Consider the following 13253-nt stretch of genomic DNA (forward strand, 5'->3'; position numbering starts at 1 on the left):
TCCCTACCCAGCGCAACTCTCTAACCTGTCTGAATGCATTTTTTAATAAACTATTTTCAATGAGTTTTCTCAAGGGAATAAAAGAGAAGATGCCAACAACTTGGCAAGGAACTGTGCAGATGAATCTGGTGGTTTAACAGAAATTTACGAGCAGACAAGAGGAAGAATTTGTGCAAAGGGAAATTAATGCCTAAGGGAATGGCTGTTTGGCGGGAAGGAGACCCTGAGAAGAGAGCAGAAAGGCCCCTCCAGGAGGAGAGGGGATCTGCAAAAGGAGCTTTAGGGAGGTGGTTAGGTAAGTGCAATCGATGTTATTTTACTGCTCACGGGAGATGAGGGATTCCACAGCTTCCCCACCCAGCAGACAACATGTCCCAGTCCTGCCCAGCCACAAGCCCTGCTATGTCTGACCTCAGCCCCCACTGGCCTGCCAACATAGCTCAGTCCTGACCAGCAGCCCTCCCTGCTATTCGAGCCTCACACCTTCCACCCTCCTCTGCCAATACACATGGATTACAACCCACATAATACATGCCTGCTTCTCCAGTCCCTAGCTCCCAGGCAGCCCTCCCCATGTACCCTAATCCTGACCAGCAGTACCCCCTCACTAGTCACATCCTTGGTTCCTGCCCAGATCTGCTAGTGCACCCTAATCGTGATCTACAACACCCCTACTATTCCCGTCCTGGGCTCCCCATGCAGCTCTGCCAATGCACCTCAGTGCCTACCTATAGCACCCCTGGATATTGCAACACTAGACCCCCCCCACACACCCCCGTCTGCCACATCACCTCTTTCCAGCCCTATCCGCCTGATCGTCTCTGCAGGGTAGAGATTGTGAGAGTCCAACAGCATTGGTAAGGGGGTTGTTCATGATATGCACAAATGCCCACAGAGCTGTATGGGTCATAGGATGGCAATCTAGGCCCTGTTGCATGAGCCCCATTTGACCCCAGATGTCCAGGGCTGAGAGATCTGTCAGTACGTCATCTCCCCTTACCCAGCAGAGTGACCCATGAACACCAATGACAAACCCCACCGGGCTTCTTCCAGGCTGCTCCAGTCTATTTTCACAGGGAGTCCTTCACCTTCCCTCCCTCCTGGGACACCAGAGTTCCCCTTGTAACATGGTCACAAAGCGCCCCTTCTCCCACTCCTTCTGGTGTTGGCCCAATGGGGCTCCGCTCCAAACCCCTCCCATTCCCACCCCATCTCTTACTCGTGCATTTCTTAACGTTGCTGCCCTTCTTCAGTGCGTGCCGACTCAGCTTGCAGTGAAAGTTGTCCTCCCAGAACTCAGCAAACCAGATGTTCCGCCGGTTATTGTCCAGTGTCCGGCTGGAGAAGTATCGGTCGAAACCTGCCAAGAGAAACAATAGAGGGAAGTGTGAAATCCCAGAGTCAGCTGGAACAGGCGCAGCTGAGTCTGAAACAAGTTGGAGAGGGAAGAGGCATGTGGGTGAAGGGACCATTCCAGGGAACCACAAAGATCCAGTGAGCAATTGTCCTGGTCAGAAAGTGACAGAGCAGCTAGGGAGAGGCATTATCACGGGCTACAATGGGAGATAAAAGCCCTCAGCAGCACCTCCCATCTCTGCATTCTGCCAGCCTGGACCCAAGGGTTGCATGGACTGGGGTAATATTTAGGTCATTTGGGCAACTTGTAGCTTAGAATGAGGGAAGGGACCTGGGACCAACTGAGATGGGCTCTGGGAGGGGAGGATTCTGGGCCGGTTAATGTGAAATGGATTTTGGTGGCACTACCATATTTTACACCAGCCAAGGATGTGGTCTTCTTGAGTATAATCCCTGGGAGATGATGTCCTGGACTTGGATATTTCACAGAATTATAGAAATCTAGTCTGGAAGGGACCTCAGGAGGTCATCTAGCCCATCCCCCTGAGCTGAGGCTGGGCCAAGTAAATCTAAACCATCCCTGACAGGTGTTTGTCCAACCTGTTCTTAAAATCCCTCAGTGATGGGGATTCTACAACTTGCCTAGGTCACCTGTTCCAGTGTTGAACTATCCTTAGACGTCAAAAGGTTTTCCTAATACCTACCCTAAATCTCCCCTGCTGCAAACCGAGTCTATTGCTTCTTCTCCATCTCCGCCCAGGGTAGTACAACAGTTGCTCACCTTCCTCTCAACGACTTTTTACATAGAAGACCTGTTATCAGGCCCCTCCTCAGCTTTCTCTTCTCCAAACTAAACTTTCCCCCATCTTTCCTCCTACGTCGCATTTTCTAAACCTCTTATTTTTGCTGCTCTCCTCTAGACTCTCTCCAGTTTGACCACAACTTCTTCAAGTGTGGTGCCCAACACAGGACACTGTACTCTTGCTGAGACCTCACCAGTGCCAAGTAGAGCAAAATGATTCCCTCGCACGTCTTACCTACGCCACTCCTGTTAACAGACCTCAGAATGACATTTGCTGCAGCATTACATGGCTGACTCAGCGATTTAGCTATTCACTACAGCCCACAGACACTTTTCTGCAGTACTGCTGCCAATCCATTTATTCCCCCTTTTGTATTTGGGAATTTGACTTTTTTTCCCCCTTCTTAATTGTAGTACTTTGCACTTGTCTGTATTTAATTTCATCTTCTTGATTTCGGACCCATCCTCCAATTTACCAAGATCATTCTGAAGTCTAATCCCTGTCCTCCACAGTGCTTGCAACCCCTCCCAATTTGTGTCATCTGCAAATTTAATAAGCAGACTCTCCATTCCATCATCCAAGTCATTAAGGAATCTGAATAGTATTTGACCCAAGACAGACCCCTGTGGGACCCCATTAGATTGATCCTTCAAGTTTGACAGTGAACCATTGATAACTACTCTTTGAATATTGTCTTTCAACCAATTGTGCACCCACCTGATGGTAATTTCATCTAGATTATATTTCCCTGCTTTGCTTATAAATGCAACAGCATAAATAACTCACAACACTTCATACATCCCCAGTGGGCAAGATAAGGATATTGCAAGCAGTTTGACACTAAGCCTTCCAAAAAAACAACCCAAAAACCCAGGAGTGTACTGGCCCAGTGCATGCAATTGTGTCTCCTTGAACAGTTGCAATTACTCCGCAGCTTATTCTCTCACAATTAAGTTTTATTTCCCCCCACACTCCAACCCCAAACCTGGCCCCTTTATGCAACTGCAGCTCTTGGAATGGATTCTGGGTACAACCACCTGGGATAAAAACCTGAACGAGACCCTCTGCCCTCCCCCAGAATGGGCTTTGAGAATAGCATCTGCCAAGGTCCCATCTGTCAATGAGTGACATTGGTCTTTATGCATAGGGTCATATCCTGATGTCCCCTTATGCAGGCCTAGAGAGAACTGTTGAGGTCCCACTGCTTATGGAGGCAGCATTCCAGAAGCCTGCAAAGGGAATGCAACCTCCTACCATGCCCCACAGAGCCCATGGTGGGAGGGCTACCTCCACTGCAGATCCCAAGGGGACATGGGAGACAGGAGAGATGTAAGGGAGGACCTGGGGCAGAAGTCAACCCCTCCATGGAACAGCTAGAGGGCTGCTCTACTGTTTAGGAGGGAGGGTTTCTTCTCCCCTCCCAGCCCCATAACCTGGTGGCTTAGGCTGCGCATTGAGTAGCACTGGGATGCAGGGGACAGAGCGTAGGTAGACTCTCAGTCGGCTTTTGTTACAGTCCCTTGCAAGAGGCAAGAGCCAAGATAAAGGAGGGTTGAGAGGAAGCCCAGAAGAGGCTGGGAACAGCGGGTAATGAGACAAGGCTGTGGCAGAACGGAATTCAGTACAACGAGGTACAACGCATGGCATGCTGGAAGGAACAATGTGAACCATCATTACACAGTGATGGGGTCTGAATTACCTGTAACCTCTCAGGGAAAAAAACATCCAGGTGCCATTGTGGACACCAGTCAGTGGAGGGGCCTGCTCTCTGCTTTGAAAAGCCAGCAAGAAGCATTCAAGGCACCGAGAACAACACGTGAAAGATGAGGACATTATAGAAACTGACAGCACCATTCTCCCGCTAAATGCCATGGGGCAACTCCCCAGTGGGTGCAAACTGGCACAGCTCTCACCGTCAGTGGAGCCACAGCGATTTACACCGGCCAAGGATCCATTCGGTCACGTATTTAGTTGTGCTGACTTTCTCTCAAAAGAGAGGGCAAGGATGATTAAAGGCATCTGAGTGGGAGAGCGCAAAGGGCATCTGAAGCAGAAAAGAGGAAAAATATGACAAAAGACAAGCACGATGGAGGGACTGAAAATAACTCAGAGCACAGAGAAAGCTAATCAGGCTCCTGTTTTGCTGATTTTCCCAAGAGCCCCGCAACAGATGTTTGAAGTGCTCGGTAGGGGCAGCTGGGGCAGATGTTGAACAGAGCTCAGCACAGACTCTGCTCTTTGGAAAAGCTGGCCCGGATGGTGGCTTCTGCACATGTTGATGTTTGCTGGCCCTGCGGTGCAGTATTTTGCATGCCCAGATCTCACAAAGGCAGAGCTGTCTCAGTATTGCCATTATACAGATGGGGTAAATGAGGCACCACAGTGAGTCGGCAGCAGCAATAGAACCCAGATCTTCCAATTCCTGGCCTCAGCCTTACCCACCACCCTGACGGCCTCCCATTTGTCACGACGGAGAACATCTCTACAGCTGCTGGGAGGGCACTTCCCAGTGTAGACAGACACACACTAGCTCTGCTTGCGCCAATGAGCTGCAAATAGCGATGTCGCCGCAGCAGCACAAGTCCAGTGATACGAGACAGGTCCTGGCTCTCTGCCTCCCTTTTGTGTTTCACCTGCCTTTGAAGCACCAGGTCCAGGGAAAGGCACTGTCTTGTCACCACTGTGCCCTTGTGACTCCCCTGATGTCAATGGGAGTTGTTTCGTTTGTACAGCGACAGGAGCTGACCCTTGGACCACATATCAAAAAGTAGGTCCCTGGGGTAGCATCTGCCCCCGTGTTCCGATTCAAAGATGCAACAAAGCGTACGCACGTATAGACACTGAGGGGCCCCCACGCCCCCACAGTGCCCCTGGCCCTTTCACCCCATTGCTCTGCAGCATCTGCTGCAAAGGGCAGAGAGCATTAGCGTCCTGCCCCCAAGTCTCGGGGAGCAGCTGTCAGAAAGCTTTCAGCAGATCAAGGCGCTTGGTTGTTCGGTTTCTAGACAGGTTAGTGATTGACGGCAGGGAGCGTAATGTGCCCTGACAAGCTCTGTGTCTTGCAGTCATTGCGCTGAGCAGGGAACAAACAAGGAAAAGGAAATTGGGGTTGTCAACGTCACAGGGAGCCGCTGCCCATGATAGAGGCAAAGCAGCCCATGGGGAGTACATCGCAGGATCTAGTGACCACTTGGCTTCATCTAATATCGATCCCCTGGGTTAGGGGTACTCAACAGATCCCAAGCTCAGATCCAGACCCAGGGGTTCCCAAAGTTCAGGGCAGTGTTGGAAGCCAGGGCTTTGGTTCAGATCATTATAAAGGTGGAGCCAACCACAAGGTACCCAAGTCTGATCTGACTGGGACAGGTAGAGTTGCGATCTTTGGTTCAAGAGCTGAAGAGCCACAGAATAATTATGCTTCAAAACAGTTACTTTGTGATGGAGCAGGATATGCACTGGCCAAGTCAGGGGCTCTTCATACCCACACACACCCTGGCTGCTGCATCTTCCACCCCACCCATCTCTGCCCGTCCTGTGGCTGCTCCGGGAGGGGGAAACCCCTGCTATTCCACCCTTAGCCCACACAGCAGACATAGGGAGTGTGGCTCCTAGCTGTTCCCGCAGTGCTAACGAGTTTGCGCAACATCCTCTGTGCTTCCCAACAACCAGTGCTCTACTCAAGTCCTAAGCATAATGAGTGGAGCCTGGCTTGGCCCCCGGATCCCTGAGTGTGGCATGGCAGACTCCAGTCACATGTGACTGACATCAAGTATCACTGATGGATCAGCTGAGTAGGATAACCTCCTTCGCTTTGTGCTCTAAGTTACTCGGTAATGTTGCAGTGTGCTGTTAAACAGCAAAGATGGCTGCATTTCAGTGGCAGGCAGTCACTCCTGTCAGATCATGTTGTCCTTCCACAGTACCTTCTATCCACGTATCTCACAGTACTTTCCAAACACTCCTTGACCAATCCTCCGACCCATCCAAAGAGGCAGGCATGAACATCTCTGTTTTACCAGGGGGCGAGGAACTGAAGGAAAGGGAAGTGAACTGATTTACCTAAGGTCATACAGCCAGTCAACGAGAGAGCCACGAATAGAACCCAAGTGTACTCTACCACTGGACCATACTGCCATTCTAAAGACCAGATCCACGGTGCTGCTGGCAATGGGGCCACGCTGATCCACCACAGCTGAGGACCTGGCCCACAATCCGCAAAACTCATAGGGGCCTTCTGGCCGCCGGTGTTCTTGCTGCTATCACAGTGCTGTGTGATGGTGCCCAGACTTTAACGCAAGAGCTTCTCATTGCCATTCTCCCCAGGTGACCCTACGTACCCCCACTATGGCAGAGGATGTACAGAACCCAGGAAAGCTGCTGGCTTTGCAATCAGTGCCTTGGCAGGGTCCTGGTCTATGGTACCACCTCTGACAAGGGCTGAGTGAACACCTCAGCAAAGGAATTGGGACTGCACTAGGAAGGGGGAAAGGGCCTCAGCATGGAGCAGGGTAGAGCCAGAGTGGAGCAGTATTCCGCACCTCTAGGGAGCTAACGAGAGGGGGTGGCCCCTTTAAGGCTCAGCTGGCTGGGCATGGAAGATGGAGTTGCTTCAAGCTTCCCAAAAGTGGATGCTTTCCTGGATGGGGAGCCTGGTGTTCGGGTAACAGACCTGCTAACTGTGCAGCTCTCACCCTGTGCAGAGATGCACTCAGTGAATGTTCAGCGGCCACCCACCCAGAGCAAAGGAATGATACCACCTTATTGAATAATGCACTGCAATAGCCCTGATAATGCCTTCATTTGCCAACCTTTCATCCACTTTGCTTGGGATCCATCTCTCACTGTAAAGCTTCAGAATAATTACTGAGCTCTTCCAGAGGAATTCTCCAAGCCGAGCATGTGAGAGAGGGAGGCAGGGGCTCTCTGCATTATGGAGATGCACAGAAATCCATTTCCAGCTCTTCCTCCTCCCCTAGGGACTGTGCCTAGCACCCTGGCCAGCAGGGCACAGAAATCCAGTTCCAGGGTTCTTCCTGCCGCTGCCCAGGGCTACACTTAGATTTCTTTCCAGATGGGCACTCGCCTTATTCTCCTCGCTATTCAAAGGTCATTGCATGATCAAGGGAGCCTTCCATCTTTGGGCACTCCTGCAGATGCACCAAGGTTTGTGTGTCTGTGTGGAATGGATTCTGGACTTTCCTCTGCTTGGTGAAATTGCAAAGGAGAAAGGAGAGAAGCAATGGTATAACCGGGTGCGTCGCAAGGCAAAAGGCAGAGGGGACAGGCAGGTGGGCGGAGGAAATGGGGTGGCACAGCACAGTAGAGTGGACAGGGAAGGTACTGGATGACCCCTATGTCAGAGCAGCAGTAGGGCTCAAAATGGAAAAAAAATAAGTGACGTACTTACCCAAGTCCCACCTACTCTCTTAACTCTGCCCACAAACCTGCCCAGGTTCCACCCCAGGGTAGCTGCAGACTCCGGCCCCACGTACCTTTGACAGACACACGCTTGGGCAGGATGGTGACCGATCCCTCCGCCACCTCCTCTAGGTGGAGCACAGGGGAGATTTTGGAGCCCCAGCTGTCTGAGCCCATCCAGATGAAATGCCCGGTCTGGTTGGCCCTCTTCGCCGCCTCCAGCACCCTCCTGTGCAAAGAAAAGCCAAAGAGCAGGTTCTGAGCTCACAGTCTTTGCACCCAGGTCAATGTGGGAGAGAGAAAGCAGGGGCAGGATGGAGAGCCCAAATCACTCTAAGGACTGTTTTCTAAGCCTATAATCATTCTCGTGGCTCTTCTCCGAACTCTCTCCAATTTATCCACACCCTTCTTGAATTGTGGGCACCAGAACCAGTCATAGTGTCCCAGCAGCGGTCGCACCAAATATAGAAGTAAAATAACCTCTATTTCTATCTGAGCTTCCTCTGTTTATACATCCTGGGATCGCATTTGCTCTCTTGGCCACAGCGTCACACTGGGAGCTCATGTTCAGCTGCATATCCACCACAAACCCCAAATCTTTGCAGAGTCACCGTGTCCCAGGATAGAGTTCCCCCCTCCTGTAAGTATGGCCGACATGCTTTGTTCCTAGATGTATACATTTATAGTTAGCCATATTAAAACACACATTGTCGGCTTGCCCCAAGAGGCCCAGATCGCTCTGAATCAATGACCTGTCCTCTTTATGAGGAAGCAAAAAAGATGCTGTCAATACAGAAGCTGATTAAAAAGTGATTAAGGGAACACAGGTACTTGGCAAAATAAACATCCTTATATAAATCAGCAGGTCAGGAAGATGTGCATCCCAGGTCTCTGAGGCTGTTACTCTGAGAAGTCCCAGGAAATGCAGGAAGCAGTGCAGGATGGGGAATTGTGTGTCAGGAATCAGGCCCTGCAGCAGAGATAATCTCCAGGCAGCCTCATTAATACAGCTGACCTGCACAAGGCTGCCTGACTAGCCACAAAACCTGACTGGCTGCTGAGGCCAGCAAGCTGGTTTATAAGCCAGCAGCAGCAGCAGCTCCCTGGCTTCTCAACACTCATGCTGCTTACCACTGTGCCTGCTCCCATGTTACCTGGTTCCTGCTGCTCCTGCCTTGCATCCAGCCTTGCCTCTGTCCTACTCCTGCCTTGAATCCCTCATTGCCTGCTACCCTGCTCGCTCCAGTTCCTATCCCTCAGTCTGACCCTTGGCTCTGGCTCCTGACTACGGCTTCTGGCTCAATCCCCCTGGCTCTGATACCCAGTTTCTACCTCCAGGTTTTCCCAGTGGCTTTGGCTCCTGACAACAGCTCTGACCTGGCCATGAGGTCTGCTGCCCACTCCGGCCACAAGGCTAGACCACCCTCATCCTAGTCAGCTGACATTGCGGTATCAGTCTTCAAGGGAAAAAACAGAAATCCTGGCAATTATTGTGGTGCGAGTCTAACTTCATCCCCTAGGAAAATGATGGGACAAATATTTATTTAAAAATGTAAGCAGCAAGAGGAGGTGAGAGCCGTGATCAATAGGTTAAGAAAATCCTGCTATCATCTGCACGCCGATCTGAGAGCAGAATTTGATGCTATGGGCCAGATCCTGAGCTGCTGTCAATCAGAGCAGTCCCATTGACTTCACCAGAGCTGTGCCAAGGATTTGTCTAGGGACAAGCATGCACTGGTTTGTTAAGCCGGTGCAGACCTCTGGGTGGATGGTCTAATTTTGCGTTAGGAGTGGCTGATTTTAGTTTAGCTGAAACCTGTTCCTAATCAGTTTAACATCACTCTTTCAATGACACGGGCGAACTGTGTCTTATGCTACATCATAACAAACCTGTTTAAACCAAAATTAGAGCATCCACACAGCCTTTGGCTCTGGTTTAACAAAATCAGTTCAAACCTCTAGTGAAACCAGCACAGTGCTCCATGAAGGCACACCCTGATTTACACCAGCAGAGGGTCTGACTTTCTGCCTTTCACACAAGACAAGCTGGATGTACTTGTGTCAATGGCATAACAAGAAAAGCGAATAGAGGGCGTACAGAAGATGCGATGCACCTGGGCTGGAGTAAACTGCTTGACCCAGATGTGTTGCCTTGATCCTTTTAAATGGGCTCTGTTCTTCCACCCTCTTCCTTGCTGTCTCCATCCCCTCTCCTATCACACACTCTGTCTACCACCCTTCCTGCCATGCTACCTGCCATTTACCCCTCCCTGTCTCCAGCCCTTTCCTGCCTGCCATCGCAGCTGCTGGGCTCAAGTGCTGCCCAGGGAAAGAGAGGTGAAAACTCCACTCCCTGTTCTGACTAGACCCAGTCCTGCCTTGCTATGTGCTGTCCCTTTGCACAGGCACAAAGGGAGCAATGTCATGCTACCCCGTTAGAATGGTCCCCACCCTGTCCAGGATGGAAAGGACTGTGCCAGGAGCAGGCCAGGGAGAATGACACCCCTGGTATTTACATAGGGAAGCACTGCAGGCAAGAGAATTATTAAAAATTGCAGAGCATTAGGCAATCAGTGGAAAATTCACTGAATAATTTACCCTGCCCTGTCCTTCCATTGGTGTCTGCCCTGTGATTCTAACCCAGCCTGCAGGGCAGGCATGCTCATGGCCCGGTGGGCAGGAAGGCAGGAGGGATGAGACAAGTGAAAGAAAGGAAGAGGGAGGATGGATAGAGCAAGTGAGGGGCAAGAAAAGCAGAAAGCCAGGAGGAGGAGGAGGGAGACGGAGAAAGGAGGAGAGACGATGCTGAGTGAGAAAGTGGAGAGGATGCCAGAGGGAGATGGCCCTGACCCACAGAGCATGGGGCTGGGGTTCATGCCCATCTCTAGTGAAGAGGGATGGCAGGAGGCCATAGCAATGGGTAAAGCGAGCAGGTGAACTGGGACACTGAGGTGCATGTTGCAGCCAGCAACAGTGACCTGCATCTTTCTGTGCCTCTCCCCTGCCCAGCTGGAGCAGTGGCGTGAAATGTACAGAGGCCCCAGCTGAGCGACAGAGCATGCAGCCAGCCGAGTCCCTGACTCCACCGCACGGCTGCAGCTTCCAGGGGGAGCTGCGTAGAGAGACTGGCTCTCCAGCCCCATTTGCATACTTGCTGACAGGTAATTGAATTCCCCCTTTAATTACTGAACATTAGGGAAAATCAGGTTACACAGCAGCAGGCTGGAAAGGCTCCAGCACTGAGGAGGGGGTTTCATGTGTGCAGAAAGGCAACTCAGAGCAGCCTTGTGAGCAGCTTGAGTGAGACAAATGTTCCTACCAGTGCCAGCGCAACCACTGAACTGGACGCTGCTGGGTGATTGAGTGCCACTCAGACAGACAGCCACTGCCAAACTGCTGGCGATCCTTGCCACCCAGTACCACCCCTCTCTCCGCTGCCTCGATCCTCAGCTAGTGCAAACTGGCATCTTTCCACTGAAATCAACGTACACCAGCTAAGGATCTGATCTGCTGATCAGCAGAGCTGTGCCGACTTACACCCGCTGGGAGTATTTCTTTGAAATGTTCTGCACCATGATTTTTATTGCATGGCCCTCAGGTACATTGTAAGCTGTCTGGGGCAGGGCCTGCATTCCTCCATGTGTTGGTACAGCCAGGGCTGGCGTTTCCATTTAGACGACCTAGGCGGTCGCCTAGGGCACCAGGATTTGGAAGGGCTGCATTTTCCCGCCCTCAGCAGCAATTTGGCGGCAGAGGGGTCCTTCCGCGCTCCATGTCTTTGGCGGCAATTCGGCGGCGGGGGGTCCTTCCGCGCTCCGGGTCTTCGGCGGCAATTCTGCGGCGGGTCCTTCACTCGCTCCGGGACCCACCGCTGAAGTGCCCCGAAGACCAGGAGCGCGGAAGGACCCCCCGCCGCCGAATTGCCGCTGACCGGGAGCGCGGAAGGACCCCCGCCTAGGGCGCCAAAAACCCTAGCGCCACTCCTGGGTACAGCCCCTGAATCTCTGGCCTGGTCTCACTGATTTTGGCCTCCCAGGTCCTGAAACGTGACCTCCTTACTCTCTCCAACTCCCTTGAGGGCTTGATCCTGAGAGGCACTAAACACCTGCAATGTCAAGAGCACTCTGCACCACTCAGCATCCAGCCATCTGTCTATCTAAGCTCTCATACCAGGGCCCATCAACCTCAACAGCACTTCTATCCTCTCCTATCCCTCTTGCTTGTCTCATCGTCTGTCTCCTTCTCCATTTTTCCCCGCCACCCCTCCCCCATCAGCCTCTATTTGCAGCATTGCACAGGTAACGAGGAGGGACCTAACACAGAGCTCACTGAGGAGACTGACTTCACTGCCTTTTGGAGTGAGCCCTAGCTGCAGTGTTGGGAAGAGAATTTATGCATCTCCCACCTCCAGTTGTTTCTCATTAAGCATAAAGGCAGATTTATGACTCACACATCCTATGTCGGGAATTTAATTACTTGTTACCCGAGTCCAGATGGCATTATTATATTTTTTTTTAAAAGCCACACTCCACCAAGCCGCAGGGATGCCGAACATCTGTGACATGTCACTGGTCATTCAGCATTCCCAGCTGCGTTGCCACTTCCCTAGCTCCCAGTGCTGGCTCCCCCCAGCCCAATGATGAGCATGAGGATCACCCAAGCCGAATGGGAGGGTCAGCAAGTGGCACGATCCCAGCCCGATCATGGGACTCAGACCAAGTGGCTTTGGGAGGGAGTTGGGGGCAGCTGATGCACACTGGTCTGGCTGTGGATTTGCTTCTGTTGGTTCTTTCCAATTGGCATATAGGACCAGCTCCTAAGCGGGTGTAAGTCGGTGTCGTTCTGTTGAAACCAATGAATGGAGCTATGCCAAATGACACCTGGCCCTTAAATAGTTTCCACCACGGTTTTTATTCCAGGTCACTAAATTAAACTTTAAGCTCTTCGGTGCAGGGACCATATTTTCCTGTGTTTAGCACCTACCACAACGGGGCTCCACTCCCAATTGGGGTCTTGGCGTGCGACCACAATCCTAATGAAAGATGATTAATTTAGACTTTCTTTGAATTACCCTAGTACCTATGAGCCTTAGTGAAGAACCAAGACCGCCTTTTGCTAGGCACTGCCCAGCTTTGTGACAGGCGCATTACAAAAGGGTTAAACACCCATGTCTGGCCCAACTCCTCAGCTGGTGTACGTGGGCGCAGCTCCATTAATGTCAATGGAGCTATGCTGATTTACATCAGCAGGACAGGTGGCCCATAAAGAATAAGCGAGCTGGTGCTGTATGCATCTCTACTGAACGGTAGGCAAGGGGCCAGTCCCCAATTTCATTTACACTGCTGTAAATCTGGAGCAATCTCACTGATGTCAGTGTCATTCCTCTGGTGTAACAGAGCTGAACCTGGCCAGCAGCAGGCAGCAGGCTGCTGCCACACAGAAAAAAACCCCACATTTTCCAGGTGTGTGTCAATGAGTGCTAATGAGATGTAATTCCCCCGTTTACACACACCCCTTTCCTGGGTAAATGTTTACAAACCCCTGTTTAATGGTGCTTGCCATTTACACAGCAAGTTAAATCCCAGATTCCTCAGCGCATAAGCGAGCGAGCATAAATGTCAGGTTTTCAGACATTTCTATTAAGGAGGGAAAAGAAACTTTGATCATTTGCATATC

At 51.4% G+C, this 13253-nt stretch overlaps 1 protein-coding gene across 1 annotated transcript in view; it reads right to left on the reverse strand.

The window, feature by feature from the left end:
• The window catches only part of GRM4 (glutamate metabotropic receptor 4), a 223019-nt gene that overhangs the window by 65094 nt on the left and 144672 nt on the right, over positions 1-13253 (reverse strand). The window contains exons 5-6 of the mRNA XM_032768742.2: positions 7652-7806; positions 1220-1360 (exon numbers count right to left, since the gene is read on the reverse strand). Coding sequence (XP_032624633.1) covers positions 1220-1360; positions 7652-7806 — 296 coding nt within the window. The remainder of the gene's footprint in view (positions 1-1219; positions 1361-7651; positions 7807-13253) is intronic.

Source organism: Chelonoidis abingdonii, chromosome 4, assembly GCF_003597395.2.
Source record: "Chelonoidis abingdonii isolate Lonesome George chromosome 4, CheloAbing_2.0, whole genome shotgun sequence".
NCBI lineage: Eukaryota > Metazoa > Chordata > Testudines > Testudinidae > Chelonoidis > Chelonoidis abingdonii.